At 32.1% G+C, this 20,032-nt stretch overlaps 5 protein-coding genes across 6 annotated transcripts; 1 reads left to right on the top strand and 4 right to left on the bottom strand.

The window, feature by feature from the left end:
* Nucleotides 1-111: 111 nt before the first annotated feature.
* LOC120770637 (Fanconi anemia group D2 protein) lies at nucleotides 112-10,248 on the bottom strand. Its single transcript, XM_040098239.1, has 25 exons — nucleotides 10,126-10,248; nucleotides 9,760-10,039; nucleotides 9,403-9,688; nucleotides 9,122-9,334; nucleotides 8,920-9,061; nucleotides 8,748-8,816; nucleotides 8,525-8,691; nucleotides 8,384-8,456; nucleotides 8,154-8,323; nucleotides 7,924-8,092; nucleotides 6,942-7,105; nucleotides 6,726-6,880; nucleotides 6,453-6,654; nucleotides 6,265-6,387; nucleotides 5,922-6,201; nucleotides 5,725-5,863; nucleotides 5,083-5,299; nucleotides 4,743-5,001; nucleotides 4,505-4,685; nucleotides 4,186-4,434; nucleotides 3,901-4,120; nucleotides 3,652-3,844; nucleotides 3,352-3,501; nucleotides 1,283-1,450; nucleotides 112-477 (listed from the first exon to the last, which is right to left on the bottom strand). Exons 1-25 carry the CDS (start codon nucleotides 10,246-10,248, stop codon nucleotides 301-303), a joined length of 4,569 nt encoding a protein of 1,522 aa, XP_039954173.1. The 3' UTR covers nucleotides 112-300.
* A 421-nt stretch (nucleotides 10,249-10,669) lies between these two features.
* On the bottom strand, nucleotides 10,670-13,767 carry LOC120770658. 2 transcript variants are annotated; one of them, XM_040098252.1, is made up of 5 exons: nucleotides 13,273-13,767; nucleotides 12,306-12,530; nucleotides 12,028-12,118; nucleotides 11,595-11,713; nucleotides 10,670-11,483 (listed from the first exon to the last, which is right to left on the bottom strand). In XM_040098252.1, the coding sequence occupies exons 2-5, from the start codon at nucleotides 12,439-12,441 to the stop codon at nucleotides 11,344-11,346; spliced, it is 486 nt and encodes a 161-aa protein (XP_039954186.1). In that variant the 5' UTR covers nucleotides 12,442-12,530; nucleotides 13,273-13,767; the 3' UTR covers nucleotides 10,670-11,343. The 2 variants fall into 2 exon arrangements, with proteins under 2 accessions (XP_039954186.1, XP_039954190.1); XM_040098256.1 differs by lacking the exon at nucleotides 13,273-13,767 and adding an exon at nucleotides 12,810-13,009.
* A 672-nt stretch (nucleotides 13,768-14,439) lies between these two features.
* Nucleotides 14,440-17,000, bottom strand: LOC120770650 (probable serine/threonine-protein kinase irlF). The gene is made up of 5 exons (XM_040098248.1): nucleotides 16,872-17,000; nucleotides 16,704-16,799; nucleotides 16,409-16,635; nucleotides 16,172-16,320; nucleotides 14,440-15,417 (listed from the first exon to the last, which is right to left on the bottom strand). Exons 1-5 carry the CDS (start codon nucleotides 16,998-17,000, stop codon nucleotides 15,176-15,178), a joined length of 843 nt encoding a protein of 280 aa, XP_039954182.1. The 3' UTR covers nucleotides 14,440-15,175.
* A 639-nt stretch (nucleotides 17,001-17,639) lies between these two features.
* LOC120766164 (calmodulin-like protein 4) lies at nucleotides 17,640-18,646 on the top strand. The gene is made up of 4 exons (XM_040091511.1): nucleotides 17,640-17,809; nucleotides 17,893-17,923; nucleotides 18,057-18,370; nucleotides 18,432-18,646. The coding sequence occupies exons 1-4, from the start codon at nucleotides 17,807-17,809 to the stop codon at nucleotides 18,531-18,533; spliced, it is 450 nt and encodes a 149-aa protein (XP_039947445.1). The 5' UTR covers nucleotides 17,640-17,806; the 3' UTR covers nucleotides 18,534-18,646.
* Nucleotides 18,624-19,804, bottom strand: LOC120766165 (40S ribosomal protein S20). Its single transcript, XM_040091512.1, has 4 exons — nucleotides 19,694-19,804; nucleotides 19,387-19,542; nucleotides 19,067-19,156; nucleotides 18,624-18,820 (listed from the first exon to the last, which is right to left on the bottom strand). The coding sequence occupies exons 1-4, from the start codon at nucleotides 19,694-19,696 to the stop codon at nucleotides 18,707-18,709; spliced, it is 363 nt and encodes a 120-aa protein (XP_039947446.1). The 5' UTR covers nucleotides 19,697-19,804; the 3' UTR covers nucleotides 18,624-18,706.
* Between the last annotated feature and the right edge of the window lie 228 nt (nucleotides 19,805-20,032).

Here is a 20,032-nt window from a genome sequence, read left to right as displayed (position 1 = left end):
CAAAAAATTATGCAAAGCAATTTACGATATTTGCCCACGTTAATATGTAACTTCAGAAAACAAAGACTCCAAGTATAATATATTGCGTACATATGTATGTTAAATATAGTAACTACGTCGCGTATAGTTATGCGCTACTTATGTACATACATAGTATATATGTATGTATGTACTTGTATGTGTGCGCTTATGGCGCGAATTTAATGTAACAAATTTAAAGAAAACGAAACTAAAATTTAACTCTGTAGCAACAGAGACTAGAGTATAAAAATTAAGCGTTCGAATTTCACAATAATGCGATCAAAAGCATTTGCTGCGCGATGAAGATTTACTGCGATTATTATTGACGTTGGTAGAGGCAACACTCTCGCTGCTGGTAGCTGATTCATCTTCGTCTAATACTGTTTCGTCAACACTATCATCGTCCGGTATGTCCTCTTCGCTATCGTGTTCTCGTGCGCCACTGTCGAGAGAGTTCTGTAAAATATTTACAAAATACGACAATTTATTAAAATATGGGAAGAGCACACACAGAGGTAATGTACATATATACATATGTATGTACATATATACTAGTTCAAAATCAAACAACAATTAGTGAAAAAATGGAGTTAGGTTATAATTCACAGATATGAGGTGATTTTATACAATGCATTCACTAAAAGTTTCGTGAATGAAAATCTTCTTTTTGTAGTTTGGAGGATATGTTTAAAAGTGGAAGGTTGATTTTTAAGTTTAAATATTTAAAAAAAATATAGATGAAGAGCCAGTTTCTGATCAGAAAACTTATCACGGACACTAACTAATACGGCCGGCGGCTGTATTCCTTTTTTTTTTTTTGAAATATTCAATTTTGAAAAATTTATTTATTTGTACTACAGAGTGCTAGCGTTCAGTTGTGCGAACTCAACGGACATATTAGAAAAAAAATTGATCTATATACGTATACTATATTTCTTGTTGGGTGTAATTTCCCATCGAGTACGTGATAGTTAGCGATCGTCAAAGTCCCCTAACGATCCAAACTAGTTGAATGAGTAAGCAAGAAGTGATTCTAAATCTGAGAATTACAACGATATTTAGACTATTTTAGCAATTTACCTATTCGTATTTGGCAGAATAAAGTACATGTTATATGTATTTACATAAATAGGTATGTCTATATGTATATGAGTCTTTAGGTGAATTGTATTTCACTGCATTTAATTAAAATGTTTGGTTGGTTAGATTCAAGATAGTTAAAGTGTGTAGTTAGTATATTATAGTATGTATGACTTCTTACCTCAGACAAGATTACATCGCCATGAAGATCCTTATTCTTCAAATTGCCCATTGTAAATACTGAAGAACATTTATTGGATGTCATGAGCGCTTTCACACGGAAAACTATGGTTTCAACGGTTTCACGTAGTGCGGGAATTTGGCCAACTATTGCGGTATTTTGAAGCGCCTAGAAGTGCGTTAAAAATTAGTTTCCAATTGAATCATTAGCAGCTGTTTTCATTAGTAACATATTTTGATACACTTTGATAGTATTAATAATTACAAAAATTAGCTCCAATCATTAATAACGGTATTTTTGAAAAAATATTAAAATATTTCAAATATTAACACTAGAACTACCGATGTTAAATATCGGCATTTTGGCGGGTCTTGGTATAAATAGGTATAGGTCATACCGATTATGGAAATTAAAGTCGATGAGGGGAAATTGAATAATAATACTTAACTGTTCTTATATTTTATTAAAAGTCGTAATAAAACTCTGGAACAGTTATATAAATAATAATCAAATTTTTAAGCGTTTGTAATTAATCTTAGAGTTTTTGATTGGTATCTTTGTAGAATCTCAATATTTGAATTACAAGCAGTGCCCCAAAGTTGCACACCGTATGTCCATATAGGTTTTAGTATAGATTTATATAATAGTAATTTATTTTCAAGATATAACTGCGATGTTTGCCCAAGTAGCCAATAAAGTTGTTTGGTTTTTATTTTTAATTGTTTATTTTTGGCTTGTATGTGCTGTTTCCAAGTTAATCGTTTGTCCAAGTGCATGCCGAGGTATTTAACGCAATCACTTTTAGGAATAGTATTACCATTTAAAAGCAAAGGAGGGCAGTCGCTTCGCCTTAACGTAAATAAAACGTGTACGGATTTACTCACGTTTGCTTTCATTTTCCAGCAATCTAACCAAGTCTGAATCTTGTTCAATTCTCTTTGCACTAAATTAGTTGCTTCAATTGGCGACTGGCTTGACGACAATAGAGCAGTGTCATCAGCATAAGTAGCAATTAATACATTTTCAGTTTCTGGAATGTCAGATGTAAAGATGGTGTATAGTACAGGGCCAAGAACGCTTCCCTGTGGTACTCCTGCATGAATGTATTTTATGTCAGACGTATCGTCATTTATCTTTACATAAAACGACCTGCTTGTTAAATAGGACTTGAGAATTAGATATACTTGAGAGGAAAATACTTTTTTTAATTTGTATAGTAGACCATGATGCCAAACTTTATCAAATGCTTCAATAATGTGATTAATTACACGATGGCATTGTTCGGGAGTACCAACAAACGCGCCTTGGTTCATAACAAATAAAGCCATTCATTCAGATCTGAATGTACCTTTTGTTAAAGATGAAACTAAAAGATTTAGTTCAGCATATTTGCACAGGATAAGTTATCATGACAATCCTTTGGTAGTCATGTTATTAGATGATAGTAATGGTACTATTAGACTTAAAAGACAACATGTTCTAGATCTCCCATTTAGGAATTAAGTAAATGTTTAATTATATATGTTACTACGAAATTAAATGTATAATTAAAAATTTTTATATAAACATTTGTATTTAGAACATATTGTTATATTGTATATTATTTTTGATTTCATGGGAGACTAAAAATATAAGTCAAATTATGGTTTTGTTATCAAATTTGCTTATTATTTACTGAAATAGATTGCAAATAAAATGTATTTAACAAAAAAAAAAAAAATTTTAAGCATGCAATTTGAAAACCGTCAAAATGACGGTCTTGGTAGTTCTAGTGTTAAAATATTTCAAATATTAAAATATTTCTGAAACCATAAAGAGTGCGAAGAACAATAAAAGTGAATTGATACTAGAATCAATATTAACTTTAAAATGGATGTCACGGCATATAAAAAGAGATACAAACATATGTGACCTGGACTAGTTTTCTGGGGAAAAAAAATTGTTCAAATCGGACCACTATAGCATATAGCTGACATACAAACTGACCGATCAAAATCAAGATAAAGATCTATTTAAAATTACAGTTAGCATATTCAAATTTCTGATATGCGTATATTATTATTATTTACCTTGGAATGACAGCATAAATTATGTAGAAATCGAGTGACAGTTTGTAAATTTTTCAAAAATTCGCTGACACGTGCTGGCTCATCACGCAACAAGTTATCGATCACACGTAAGCCATGCTGCAGGAATAGTTTCAAGTATACATGGGCAGACTGAAATAGAAAGAGGGAAAAATATTTAATAACAAAATATTAATTTAAAAATATGTAAGTATATGAAATATAAAAAATATGAAGTATGCAAAAAATCATAAATTAAATGAAATGAAATTTAGAAACATACATACATACATATATGCTAACCTTTAAAAATATTTGAAAATTTCTTGGCACCTCCAGCGATTTTACAATGTCAAGCAACACATTGAAGAGCTCACAACTTTTCTCCCACATCTTCATTTTGTCAGACTTTTGATTGGTGCCCTGGTTTATCGATTCACATAGATAAGAAACCGTCGTCTCACACAACGCTCGAAACAGTAAAGGAAAATTCGCTCTAAATGGATATAAATATGTTTTAAAAAAATGTTTTAAAGCATTTGTGCCACTCACTTTTTGAAATTTGGAAACGATTTCAGTGCATTATCCTTGCCCTTAAGTTGTTTACACTCTTCCAGTAAAGCCCATAAAATATTACGTAAACGATCAAAATCGGAATTCTTAACAAACTCTTTTACCAAAATATTCAAATATATATTGCATGTGCCACCCTTCTCCGCAATACCTTCATAACTAAACCACTTCCTTTGTAAGAATTTCTTACACATAGCACCTTGAAAATGTTTTATATTAAAACAATTAGTATTAAAATTGGAGAATCTGTTTCACAATACTAACGTATATCTTTGTCATGCCTTTCAGACAATGTTTTGCGCTGCTCGAGTTCATTGCTCTTATTGGTAGAACATTTACTAGAGAAGCGGTTTAAAACTTTCAGCAAATCATGTAAATACACAGCGGTTTTCAAATCAACTACAGAGCTTTCGAATGTAAGCATAGCGTCGAAAGCTGCGTCGGCAACATCAGCAGCTGGTTTTTTATGAAAGCTCTTCCGCTTGGAATCGTCTAACAGCACAAGCAGCGATTCTTTAAAGAAACATTGAATATGAGTATTTGAAAGTTTTAAGAATTTGAAAATACATTTTACTTGGATTACCTTTCAACAGCGTTTCCGTAGCATTGGAATCACTGAATTGCGACCAAGAGAAGAAAATTGCCAACAAGCGTACACATAAATTAAAGCAAACTTTTATGTAACTAAAATCGGTGGCAAAGAGGTCTCCATTACTGTAGACATGCTTAACAAGATCCAATTGTGTATTGATCACTTTCGAAAGCTGAAATGTTTTTAAAAAGTACTATATGTAGCTAATTCAAATGTTGCATTTGGTCACCTTTGTCATGTTCTGCAAGATAGTTTGCAAAAACTTCGATAAATCGGACATGAAATACTCGGGTTTCGCAACATGTTGTAGTGGCAGTTCAATTTGTAGCTTTTGCGCATTATTGATCGACTCCAATTTACACACCAAATCATATAAAATAAAACGAAATTCAAGCAAACCAATTCGCTTGCCAATATCCTCGCTTGGTAATGGGTATGTGATTACCAATTCCTCACGTAGGATTAACATAATATCGGAATCCATTTGCCTAACCGTAATGTTGTACAACCGGAAAAGAAGAATCAATAATTTATAATTTTTTTAGTATTTACATATGTATACAGTATACCTGTATATTTCACGTGGTCTATATAGAACATCAAACTTGTTTCTATGTTCTGTGCTTTTCGAGCGCCCAATGTTTGCCAACTTGGTGGTAACATCGCCCGCATTTGTTACATTGCCGCAATGTGTATCATTGAACACTATAGATTCTGAGTCTAGTGATTTGTCTTTCTGTTCTTTGGCTTGCTCACCTTTGGTTGATGAAACAGGCCCGCCGCGAGCTGGGGAGTAAATTATAAGTATTTAAAAAAGAAAAGATAAAATAAAAATTGTACTAAAAAAGTATATATACCTATTTATAATTACAATAAATAATATTAGCAATAAAAACAGAAACAGAATATAAATAAAAAATAAATAATATATAATAAAACATTAATAATATGACCGACGTTTTCTTCTGTGTATTACGAACTTCATGGTAAACTGAATACACCCTACTCAGGGTAAAAATAATATTAACAGTTAAATTAAAAAATAATACCAATATAAAAAATAAAAATTATGTTGCTTCGACATAAAAAGAAAAAAATAACAAAAAAAATAAAAGTATATCAAAATTAAAAAATATAAAAAGAGTAAAAATAATGAATTATGTAATTAAAAATTATTTTTGAAAATTAAATGAAATTAAAAAATTACCAACCTTCTGAATTTTCTGTTGCATGCCACTTATTCGAAGTTATAAATTGTGCTTGGGGCGGTAAATAACCAGCTGGCGCTTTATCCAACAACAAACGCAATTTATCTTCGGTCGCAATTAGTTCGCTTAGACGGTGCAGCACCTACCACAATATTATTGGAGACAAACAAAAAGCAATATAAATTACAAATGATAACTACCTTAGAGCGTATCATTGGCTCCTGTTGCGTTGAAAATGAGCTGACTGTTTCGCGCATCCAGTTTACACAATGGAAATAAATATCTAAAATGAGTTTTTGCAATTGTTCGTCGTAATTATAGAATATTGCATCGCTATTGGACTCATCGAAAAACGTAGGCAATACTATAGCGCAACCAAGTAATGCATTTATTTGCTCCAAACTACCTTGATACCGTTGAAAATGCAATGAACGTACTAAATTGAAGAGTGGAGCAAGTACCACAATCGAAGATGAGGAGCTGCAATGCAAACATATAAATCAATTTAATACTCATAGCAGACTATTTCGCAATGTTACATACACAGAGCCCGGCTTCAGCACCAATTCTGCTATATTAATCGCAATTGATGGTATTTCACTTTCCTCCATATTAGCTGTGTCATCGATTGTATTAATGCATTTCTGGTAAGTCAATTCAATACCACTAAAGTTAAAAATAAATAAGTATAATTTTTAGACGAAGTTAGATGTGTAGCTAAGCAGACTTACAATGGTTTGGTGGGTGAGTGTTCGGCAACAAAATTATTCTGAAAATAGAATGTCATAACATCACATAACCAAATCAAATACGGTTTGTCAAGTTGTGTGGATGTTTCGCGTTCGCTGGGCATACACATGCAGCTACTTGCAAGTTCGTCATAGAATAGTGCTAAGGATTCCGGACAATGCACGCAGGCCGTCTCCACAAGCACTGCAATTGCATATTAAATTAAATGGTTAATAAACCATAAAATTTATTTATTTTTTTATTAAAATATTTACTTATAAAATTTGCTGCCGTTTTGCCGCGTCCATCAGGCAGCGCACTAGCGGTTGAATATGAAGTGTCGAAATCGTCATGTTCTATAATAGTATCCTCAATACGTGCCATACAATCGATAAGTTGTACACCGCCAATGATGCCTTGCTTTCTCACACTTTTAAATAACAAGCATTACAATTTTATCTTAGTATGCGCATTATTTGCTATAAACTTACTGCATATCAAGGTTTATTATTTGTTTTTTCAAAACCATATCTAGCTGGTCCTGCAGCACAGTACATTCCGAAAGCGGTGGTGGAGGAAAGGCTATTGAACAAAGTAACTCCATCGCCAACCGGGTTTGTGAAAGCGACAAATCGCTAAGCCGGTCTAAAAGAGGCTTTAAAAATGTGCATTGTGTAAACAAAAACAGGAAAAAGTAACTTTAGTTGCACCGAAGCTACAACATTCTCCACAAAAACAGAAGATTCCACACAAGAACTTGATTTTGAACGATCAGTTTGGATGGCAGCTATATGCTATATTAATCCGATCTTAACAATTTCTTCGGAAAGTGTTCCGTAGCCTTGGACAATAATCGTCACCAAGTTTCGTGAAGGTATCTCGTCAAATAAAAAAATTCATACAAGGACTGGATTTTGACCGTTTATAAGTCAACTTTATGCTATGCTGATCCGATACCGATGGTTCCGAAAAATGCGCAACTTCTTGGTGAGAAAAGGATGTGCGCAAAATTTCAGATCGTATATGTATACAGACAAAGGGACAGATCAATTCCCACGACAGCAGGTTCTACTTTACCGGAGTTTATCTGGATTTTATCCGGCCAAAAACTGTTTTTTCGGTGATCTAACCCCGTTTGGAAAATAAACAGACGGATAAATAGTCAGACGGAAAGATGGATGGACGGACGGAATGACTGATAATTTAATTATATATTTTTAAGTGTTCCAAACTTCAAACGGACAGATCAATTCCCGCGACAGCAGGTTCTAATTTACCGGAATTTATCCGGATTTTATCCGGCCAAAAACTGTTTTTTCGGTGATCTAACCCCGTTTGGAAATAGTCAGACGGAAAGATGGATGGACGGACGGAATGACTGATAATTTAATTATATATTCTTAAGTATTCCAAACTTCGTGTCAAACCTAATATACGCTGTTCAATGTATAATTCTATGATATTTCCATTTACCATCAGGAGAGTTCCCCAATTTTGTATTTCAGCACGATATTTTCTTTGTAATTCTCGAAGTAGTTCCAAAGACAGAGTTGCTAATTTGAGCGTTGATTTGTCACAGGTTAGCTGTAGCAGCCGCTTAAGTATGGTGCGTTGAATAGACTCACAAGTCTTAAACAATACACTGAAAGTAAGTTAAAAGATAGCAAAGTTAAAAAATACATAACATATCCAGATTACATTACCCAAATGATGATATGGCGAAGCCTCTAACCACATTATGATTTTCTCTTAAAAAATCATACATCAACTCCATAAGAGTGTGCGTGTGTTGCTCTAAAATGGCAGCATAGTTAGACTTCATTTCAGCAAATATATCCACAGTAATATGCTCTAATTTTATGTGTCGACGTAGCTAGTAATAAAATAATGTATGTTGAGCTATACTTTGGCAGAAGAATTTCATTTTACTTACAATATTCGCAATAAACAAATAATTGTCTTCCTTAATATATAGTAGAAGTAGAAGTATGATAAAATCCACAGATCTAAAAAGTGCGTAAAATATATTATAGAGAATTCCCGTTTAATAGGGAAAACATTTTATTCTGCAAACCTGAATTGACTGCCTGGCAAAGAAGCCAACAATTTTTGCCAAGTAGTATAGAACTTCTTGGAACGCACAAAAGCCTGTTCAATAAAAGTGAAAAGGTCTTGTTGTGTTGGGCAATCCAACGGCGTATTTAAACGCCATACCAGAATTTGACGTGTTGTTGTAACTAGCTACAAACATATATATTAGTTAAAAATTAAACACCTCGAACTATACCGAACACTACCTCAGTGACATTCTCATCGCTGCTATCATTTAATGCCTTAAAAAGAAAATTCACTAATAACGGTAAAACCTGATAAAATTGTAAACATTAATAACGCCATATACATATATATTATGTAAAAAGAAAAATAACAATCAAAAGAAAAGGAAAATATATAAAAACTGCCGCATACCGTGTTATTAAAACCATCTTCTTTTATGTAATCTAAGACACGATGGCGTAGCTCTGACTGCATGCTGCGGCCTAAATTCAGATTTGTCAAGGATTTAATTGAAATGGAGTTGAACAAGTCTTTGCTCGTGGGTAGATTCTCTCTAAGAACATAACATAAATAGTAGTAGTTATATTAATAGTTAGTAGTAAAAGGCGCTTACAATAACATTTGTACAAAATCATCATGGTTGCTTTCGTCCAAAACGAGCTCGGCGTTAACTATTATATCCTGTCTAGCTGATTCACTGGCATCTTTAAATGCGCTTGAGATTCGCTCAAATATTAAAGTACTATGCGACTGCGCGACATAACGCAACTGCACCATAAGCAGTGGTAGTAAAGGAACGGTACCATTTCCGAGAAACAAAGGTGTTCTGAAAAATTTCAAAAGTATAATTGTGTAGTTCACAATGTAATAGTGTTTAATTTAATTATTAATTACCTTTGGCTTGCAGCTTCCGTTATTTTCTGAAGCAAAACTTCTACAACGGCATCTTGTAAGAAGTCAACCATTAAAAAGTTGAAAATCATACTCTCCTGTGATTGATATTCAAAATTATGGTCAGGCACCTTGATTGTACAACCGCTTAACAATTTCAAACTGTATTTACATTTCGGTGACAATGCATCACTTAAACCTGTTTTGAACATGTCCACATTTTCCATATAATTTGCACATTTCATGAAAACTTCACGGAATTTATTAACAAACGTAATATGATCACAAGCTAATTTTTAAATATAAAAGATTAATAATATTTTCATATACATATGTACGCATATTATTATACAAACATACATAAAACAAAATTATCTGCTTCGTCCAAAAGCACACCAGATTTAATTAATACCAATTCAAAGTAACTTTTGGGTGGGCGAACACTTGTGTTACGTGATTGTGTACGACCTAGTGATGAAGCGATCGTGCTACGTTGTGATAAGTAACGCTGAGTAGCCTCTTGGGATGCAGGTATATTTTCTTCGCTACTGCCACCAGCACTGCTAATCTCAGCTGCAACAACAATCTTTGTCGATGGCTGGGTCTTCCGTTGACTATGGCCGAGATTTAAGGAAGTACGCTGTACGATATTGAATGTTTACATTTTGAAGTGCGATTTTGTTTAATCCACTGCCAATTGAAACCAGCTTAGGTATAAGTACTTACTGCGAATTTGACCGATGCGTTTTCATCTATTGAATCTAAAGGCCTTTTGTTTTCACTAGACCCAGACGCATTTGTATCTTTGAGGGTAATTTTATTTTTACCAAATTTTCGGTTTTTGTACATTTTACTTTTTATTTTGAAAATACCACTGAACAATTGTAAACAAAAAATGACCGCGAGAATTGAATTAGATTTCACAAACCTACACAGAGTTGCATATTCGACATGTCATTTGGCAAGTGATTACACTGAGGGCCGAAAGATTGCGAATATTTTTGGTGATATACTTATTAATAAAAATAGAGACAGTGCGATTTCTTCTGTTAAACAAAAAGTAACGAAGAATATAATCGAAAGATTATGTTTTTGTTTACATTATTGTGAAATTGTGACAGCTTGTCTGTGCTTCCTTTTTTTTTTGAAAAACCTGCATATGTATTAACAACAATAATCCTTTTGTTAATATCAGAAAATTATGATTACTTGGTGTTCATGTCGACCAAAAACGTCTGAACTTCTTTAAAATATCCAATAGCAAGTACGATCAGTGTTTATTAATCATTTAATTTTTATTAAATATTGTATCTACAACTACAAGCTTATTCTATTATTGCTTTATCATCTTAAAGATGTTTTTAATTAAAAACGGCTATGTATCTGACTATTCTTTTTTTATGTTGCTGCATGCTTTATAGTTTAATTTAGCCAAAGTTAAATACGGTTTCAAGTTTGTATTTTTCATATGTATCTTGATATAAAGTGTGTATTGTTAATTAATGTTTAAATTGACGATGTGCTTAGTCCAAGTTATATAAATATATTTTTTTTTGTATTTCATTATTGGAAAGTTTTGATAATAAGTGTTGTACATACATATATGACATTTGGGTTTTAATTGATAATTCTTAATTAGTTCCACATATTGCTCCTACTTTTACAAGTTTTTAAATACTATAAAATTGAAAAGTTTTGCCAACACAGATTAATATTGTGGTTAATATATTTACATACGTGTAAATTAATCTTGAATAGTTCGTGCTCTTAAAACCATACTAGATTTTAATTGTTTAAACTAATACTGTAATGTAATTTTTAATATGTTTTCCTTTTTTATACTGATAATCATTTTTAAAAAAATTCCGTTAAAGTGCTTCTAAACTTGTTGTATTCATGAAAATATCACTCTAATATATTTGTTTTTTAAATTTTTTCTAAATTTTATATTTGTTTTTTCGTGCGGCGTCGTTTGAAACCAGTCATTTGCTTTAGTAATTGCGAGTTTTCATCGTCCATATCTGAGCTGGGCTCCCACAAGCGTAAACGCCTAGGTATATAAATGAGTCCAATTAAAGTAATGGCTGGAATGGATAAAAGCATATGATTTAGTATTACAATCCGATATATTTGAAATAAAATATATACGTATGCATAAATATTCATTCATATAATTGTTATCGACCTGTACTTACAATTTAGAACGCAGGGGAAGATCACATAAAAGTTCAATGTACTCGAACGAAAGTATAAAGCTTCGGAAGCATAAAGAACCATGGTTAAAGCCAATGAGCAGCCACCCATGCTAACGACTCTGTAAAATGTAATTTAGAATATTTACATGTAGACCATGGCATGCAGAAGCCATATCAAAATAATTTTACAAAAATTAATTATATTATGCAGTAATTTGAACTTTCTCTTATGTCGTATATTTTAGACCAATTTTAATTCTACTTCAAATATAGTTCAACACTTACTAACTGCTATTAACAGGGTCATAAGATAATTAACGGATAAATTTTATATTGCTTTAAAAATAGCCACGAAAGTAGTACCATCCAATCGCATACTCTTTACAAGTTGCTATTATTGGCGTAAAAACTTTTCAGATTTTCAGGTACTTACGGTCTGTAGTGAATGTAGAGCGTGCAATGAACTAAAGCAATCGCTTTGAGCAAACAATACATGCCAATTATGCGGGATATTGTGTAATCGCCTGAAAATATGCAATATAGAAATTATTATATATAATTATCATATTATTAATAATAAATAATTGTTATTTAATATATCAATAACTTAGAGTTGTTAATAAATAATGTTAAACTACGTTTCATTACAAATAAATCGAAAATTATGAAAATCTTAAACTAGTGGATAACGGTAAAATTAGTCTTTCTCACCTTCGATAAATTGAGTATCCGTATGATCCCCAAGAAAGCTCCGCCTCTCTATATAACTACGAAATGCCGTTCCCAAATCCATAAAAGCAACAAATGCTATCCAGCCCCGAAAGGCGTATAGCAATTTGCGCTCCATTTTCGTTTGGTACGGCGTTTTGGCGATTTTTTTATCTCACCACAATGTAATTATATTAGGATTATATAGAACTCGGTAATCAAATGTTGCTGAAATAAAAATTAATTAATTAAACAGATTATAATTTTTAAGGTTATTTAGTTTTTAAATATTAGGAGTTAAGCCGACGAAGTACACTTTTATTTGAAAGTTGAGTTTGTTGTTTTCGTAAATATTTTTAACTTGTCATTGTTACTTTTTAACATGTACTAGGTCTTTATTTTCCACCATGTTTCTTAGATATTTGTGACCTCAAATTATTCATATTTTCTGTCTACAAAGATATGTAGGTCTACTCCACTAAAAAGAAATTTAGTTTAACATCATACCGGAACACATTTAATATTTCCTTTCATAATTTTTATGGTTACCGTAATATACGGCGGAAATAATTAGTACACATGCAGGGTGCACAACAAATCACACATGCATTCACACATAAGGTACTTGAAGCAATAAATAGCTGTACGAGTATAGCTTCAGATGGCAAATAAAATCAATAAAATGAACCCTTTTGCAATTTAGTAGCGAATGGACTAGGTAGCAAGCGATATTTATGCCACAGGTACACATCCACCAATAAATCGCGTGACATATCCGTTTTTCTGCTCCATCGCAACCGTAGAAAAATCCATAAAACGCTGATCCATTCCGATAGCAATGTACAACTTGCACACATTCCAAGCAATTTAAGGTTTTGCCTTTCGCCTTTACATCAATATCAACTTTTATTTCAATTTTATTTCTACATTAATAAATATTAATAATATTATTTAAAAAATATTATCTTACCGTTTGTTTCTTTTCACTTTTTTGCTTAATAAGTATTCTTAATCAAACTGTGGGTGCACTTGCCGAGTAACGCGTGCATTCAAAATATGTAGATTTTCTTGCTTTAATTTTTTCTTTTATTTTTAATATTTATGTTAATTTTAGATGTGTTTCCCAGGCTAACTTCTTGATTTGATTGTTTGTATTTTTTTATGAATTGTCTGCGTATTTGGTTTTCCGGCTTTTCCACACTCTCGAAATTTGTTTATATACGTCGAAGAGAAAAGTTTGACTGTCTGACTGCATTCTCTACAGATGCCAATGTACCATGCCGAATGCTGATTGTTTGCTGGTTGCTCAGCAATTTTTTTTTCCGCCGGCACATGTGACGGACTTGCGCACTGAGTTGTTTATAAAAATATGGGTATTCCCTGAGATTTTATATATATACCGTAAACTTGACTAGCGTTGGTTAGAAATGCTGAATGTTATTTAACTTTGTTGGCTTAGTATTTGCAAGCTGAAATGTTAATAAATATGATTTGAATAAAAAAAAAAAACATGTGTACTAAATAAAGTTAAAAAATTTTATTTAAAGAATCAACAAATGTCTACACACGTTAAAAAATTGTATGAATTTTATGGCTTCTTTTGATCATCGCTAGTTTGAGCATCCTCACTCTTTCGGTACTCTGCATAATCGACATAGCCATCGTTATTCAAATCCATTTGCTTTAGCACATAATCAACTATGTCCATCAATTGTTCATCGGAGTAAATTTTGCCTTTTTCCTCTTCCTCAGTCCCATGATGCTCATCCGCTTTGCCGTGCGCGCCTTGAACTATGGTTGAATGAAAATTTTATGCAAAATGTGGTGTTATTTTACTTTTATTACTAAAGCAACATTTTCAAATGTATGATGAAACCATGCTTTTTAACCAATTTAAGCTCACCAAACACCAAACCCAGCATAGGCACCAATTTTAAGTACCATGTGTCAGCATTTATGTTGTGCTATCTACTACTATGAAGTGTAGACAAAACCAATGAAAACTTAGAAATATTTATAAATATACCTTTGGTTGAAAAAATTCTCGTAATATAAAAACAAAAAACATTTTAGATCACAAAACCAATATTAATATTTCATAATTTTAGTTACATAAATTTTCTAAACAGGTTCTATATTACTGCAATTGTTACGGATTTTATTCAATCCAGGGCTGCCATTTCGAGGACCTAACCCTGTTTCGTCGCTTAAGTAAAACTTATGATTGTGTTCTTGTAGAAAAGTCTTAATTCTAACCCACTTGAGCTGGCATGCCTTGTCGGTACAGATTTACTAACGAAATTAAAAAAAAAAAATATTTTCACAGGTATGTTTGTGTTTTTTGTGAAATTATGCCATAATCAGTCAATTTTCGAACATGTATTTCTAATATTTGCATTAAACGGTTAAGTAAACATTTTTCTCTTTATAATTTTTGTCATACTTTTTTTCGTTGAATATTTATTTAATTTAAATTTTTGTAGAAAATCTAACTTTGTTCACATTTTATGTAGTTGTAATGAGCACAGTTCTAAAATACCTACATACAAATAAATTTACCTAAGATAATTAAATAAATTAGGTATCCAAAGAAGAAAGAAATTCGAGAAGAAATGGTGAAATGAATTTGCTAATATATAAGTTGTTCATGCGCACAGCTATATCTAATAGAAAAGTTGCCTTTTGTTTGGAATGACGACATTCAAAATGAAAAATTGTAAACAAAAAAATAGAAGAACTAAAGAAATTGCAAACAAATTGAATTCAAATCACAATTTTGCGCCAAAAAATTATGTCATGGAATCATAAGAATCCTTAAGTAGAATAGGGATAACCTAACAACAAATAATAAGAAACATGTTTCATTGCATATCTTATTTTCCACTTTGTGGCTGTTGCTGTTGTTGCTGCTGCTGTTGTTGTTGTTTTTGTTGTGATGCTGCCACAGCCTTTTGTTGTGCCTTTATAAATTCTGGATAGTCAATATAGCCGTCGCGTGACGTATCATCCATTTGAAGAATGGGATCGATCAATGCCACTAGCTCTTCATCAGAGAAGATCTTTTCTTCCACATGTGGCGTCTGTTCGTTGTGCGGTTGCTCTTTGCTTCCTTGCTCTATTAGTTAAAATCATTCAAATCAAAATACCGTAAGATTTCCGAACATGCGATTATGCGTTTGATTGAATGAAATGAAAGCATTTATTTTTTTCCAAAACCAATCCATTCACAGAGAATTATGGTTGTTAATGATGAAAGTAATGTACGAGTATAATTTGATGTATGTTTGTTGATAACAAATTCACGGTTCACATGTAAATAAAAAATAAAATATGATTAAATAATTAGATTAAAAATTAACTGTACTTGGCATTCTTTGTCTTTTTTAAATAAACTGTTTATATTAACCATACGAGCTTTATGCGTCTACGGTTGAGATCATATTTTTTAGCAATATTTTTTATTGCAAAATACATATATGTACATACATATGCACATATATACATTCATATTTTTAAATCATCAACGAATTGACTTTTGAATTTGATATATATGCTATATGTATGTGAATTTAATATTTTAAATATTCTGTTTTCCACAGAGTAACAGAAGAAAATTTTAAACTCATATATCATTTTTCATTAACGTAGTTTATAACTTTTTATGCAAATTGAAAAACGAGAGGATTCGCACAAATATTTTTTTTTCGTAGTATATACAAACACAATTGTTGTGGAACTTTACATAAAGTGTGTATGTGATGTTGGTGTAAAAAATATAAAATATATCATATGTGGGAATGTTCCGACACCGTATCAACAAGCATACATACAAAAATCCATATGTAATATAAACAATTGAAACAACATACCATGCCAGTGAATAAGTGATTTTATGAGCTCACAACCGTCCAATTTGTTGTTGTTATCAGAATCATGCATTTTGAAGTAATGGAATTGCAGCTCTGCCTCAGACATTTTGCTCGTATCAATCGGAACCTGCATGTGTTCCTGAATGTGACTAAAATAATATTAAGATAAAATTAGTTTTGAAATAGTTCTTGCTTTTGTATTCCAAACAGTAATATGATAATTCCAACGTTACTTACGCTCTCTCATCTTGTATGTTGGCTGCATTCAACACTTGCTGTTGACCATGATGAGCTTGATGAGGTGCATGTGGCGCTTGTTGTTGTACCGGTTGTGGAGGCTGTTGTTGGAATTGTTGTTGTTGTTGAGGTGGTTGCTGTTGTTGAAATTGCGGCTGTTGTTGTTGTTGATACTGCTGTTGTTGTTGCTGTTGCACGGGCACCTGCTGATATTGCACTTGCTGTTGCTATATTTCAACACAAAATATTTCATTATATTAATCGGTTCTAATTGCTTTTTAACATTTTCGCTCACATAATGCTGAGGATTGACATTTGGCGCATGATGTATTTGTTGCTGTTGTTGTTGTTGATATTGTGGCTGCTGATTATGCTGCACCGGAACTTGTTGCTATATATCGTCCAAATGCAAGTTTCTCATTATTTTTTTTATATTTTGATGTATGTAGGTAGTTTTACTTACATAGTGTTGTGGAGGAACTCCTGGAGCAACCCGTTGAGCGGATGTGAATCCAAATAACATTAACGATAACAGCATCAGCGGAAAAGCTGGTAACTGTTTTCGGTGGAAAGACTTGATTTCAGGACGCATATTGGCACACCTACGTCAGGTAGGCAGGGAAGCACGGCAGTGTAATAAATCTTTTTAATTCTAGACTGAGTCTTAATTTTTATATTAATGCAGCAGAAGGGAATCGAACAACCACGTCAAACAAAAAAACCAGAGAAATTCACACGTATACACGTATACAACTTTGAAATGTCAAAACACTAGAGCTGTGAACTATACGATAGTTAAGAACAGAAACTAGTATTATCGACTGTAACTCTATAACTAGGATACAACCGCTCACACAGGGCCTAAGTTATTAACCATATGTAAATATCAATTAAGCTGTTGCCAAATGTCTAGACGAGCTTTTATATGATGTTTCTCTCAATGATTAACTATGTTGACAAATTACAAAAAAAATTCATGTTATCGCTAAATGATCGATCTCTCAACTTTTGAAATTTATATTTGTATATTTGTTTGAAAAAGTAGTAATATATAATACTTCAAATTAATCAATACTACATTCCTCCCACAATTTTTACTCTGCAAATAACTTATTTTTTTAACTCACAAAATATTTATTAGTTGACTAAAAAATGTTTTCCTTCACTGAACACACTCTGAAAAGAAACGTCATGGTTGAATGAAGAACTCTCCAAAGTGAAATTTTTTTTCTTACAGTATTTACTTGAGGATTTTGTTTTGTTTCACATATTTTCATTTTATATTATTATTAACATATCAAATAACTATAACAAATAAGTATAACTCTGCAATTTCCTGCTCAAGATTTTCAAGTATTTCTAGAAAACTTCAATAAGAAATATTTAAATAATACTTAAATGGTAAGTAAAAGTTTTTATGTAAATATTAAAAAAAATAATTACAAAGTTTCACTAATTTGGAATAATTGTTTATTAATTCGTAGGCTCGTTATTTCAAGGAACAGGATATTGATGGTATGGGAATAACTTATTTTACTTTAATAAGATTGAGTTATCTACACTTTCTCCATATTTGGAAGTTGATACTTTCTAATTGCTTAATCCGTATACTTTCGATGAGTAACCTAATTTATCTTATCATTGCTAGAATTCCGTGAATGTTTTTACCTATTTGCCCGATCGGGACAGATAACTTCCCTCGATGAATTGACAGTAATTATGCGATCCCTTGGTTTATCTCCAACCATCCAAGAACTGATTGCATATTTAAAAAAGAAAGGAGGAAAAATGAGCTTTGCAGACTTTTTAGAAATTATGCATCAACATTCCAAAGTCGAAAAAATTCCTGACGAAGTCATTGCTGCATTCAAAGCGGCCGATCCGCAAAATACAGGAACTATATCTGCAAGGCAACTAAGAAATCTATTGCAAAATTGGGGAGAGGGCTTGTCAGTCCGTGAGGTAAATAGAAAATGATTACTTTGTAAACAATTTGTATTTGATAAATTAAAATCGTTCCCAGGTTGATAATATTTTCCGTGAAGCAAATGTGAACAACAACAGTATGGTCCGATATGCCGATTTCATAAAAATCGCTTGCGCTCCAGTTCCAGACTACTATTAAAGTATATTTTAACTTGATTAAAAGTAACTGCTTACGAAATATATACATTCCTTGACTTCAAATATCATTCAAGAACAAAACAAATAAAGCTCAATTTTATATACAATAGAAAACTGTATATTTCACTATTGTTTCAAAAAATGCATTGTATAAAAAGTTATACACGTTCTTTTTTAGTTGGCAATTGTAACCTCAACTTCTACGCCAGCTTCAATGTTGATTGAGGTGATCTTCTTTACAATCTCAGATGGTGAATGCAAATCGATGATACGCTTATGGATTCTCATCTGAAGAAGATAAATAAGTATAAGAATAAGTAAATGGTGTGAAAAACAGTTGAGCTAAATAATATTTACTGATATTTGCATTTGTAAAACTCAGAGAGCCATTTAGAATGAACAATATTTTAAATGGACTATGTGAGTGCGTTTTTTATGGGCAAGTATATTAATACTGAACGAAGTGTGATACATACATCTAAGCTCTATATTATATTTGCCATGCATTAAAGAATATTACAATAAATTAATTACCTGGAAGCGATCCCAAGTTTTGGAACCTTCACCACAAGGTGTTTTACGTGTGGTGATGCGTAGAGTCTTGGTTGGCATGCGTACTGGACCCTGAAATAAAAAATAATTTATTTATTTTAAAAACTTGATTAAACAACGGAAAACACGTGTAGCTTGAACATAAATATCTTTCTTTGCACAAAAACACTTAGAGAGATAATGTCCAATCCAAGCCAAATATATTATAGCACTAAAATAAAGACTAGGCTATGCTCATTATTTTAAGCAAAACCTCCAGGAAAGTGCAAATACAATTAAATATAAGCATGCCGTATGCTTACCTTGACACGCAGATTCTGGTTCTTGGCACTATTGATTAAATCACGGCACACATTCTCCAAAGAACGTACGTTCCTAGAAGTTAAAGTGATACGAATGCGGTGAACTGATGCAGAATCAGCGCCTTGGGGCTTTTCGATATCCTTAGGTACGGCAGACTGAAATAAACGAATTGAGGTTATACTAGTATAGTTACACGTGCCCACTTTTACATTGGAAATCTTAGCCGTTCTGTTGTAATAAATGCATATTATTGTCAAGTATGCATTATGTTAACAAAAGCGGATGAATGCAATGTTAAATACATACCATTTTAATAAAAAATCCTGGTCGAGATATTCAAATCTTTGACTATTGAACAGCGCTGAACCAGAGCTGAGAACGAAGTGAACGAGGAATAGGTTAGCATTCGTTGTGAACGAGATGCGGCGAATTGGAGAGATATCGATAAGTCGCGCAACCGATAATAATCAAAACACAATATTGGCATACGTCTTATTTTCTTGTTACAATTTTAATTAATTAATTCTGATTTTTTTACATAAAAAAATCGCTTTGAATTTAAAACGACTGATATGATGGTTATTCTTAAAATTGTCTGAAATTATTTCGATTTTATCGATAACAATGAAGAATATTCCCAGTATA

This window comes from Bactrocera tryoni, chromosome 1 (genome assembly GCF_016617805.1).
Source record: "Bactrocera tryoni isolate S06 chromosome 1, CSIRO_BtryS06_freeze2, whole genome shotgun sequence".
Classification (NCBI taxonomy): domain Eukaryota; kingdom Metazoa; phylum Arthropoda; class Insecta; order Diptera; family Tephritidae; genus Bactrocera; species Bactrocera tryoni.
The sequence above is the reverse complement of the archived record's forward strand: the minus strand, read 5'-3'. Positions and strand labels throughout refer to the sequence as shown.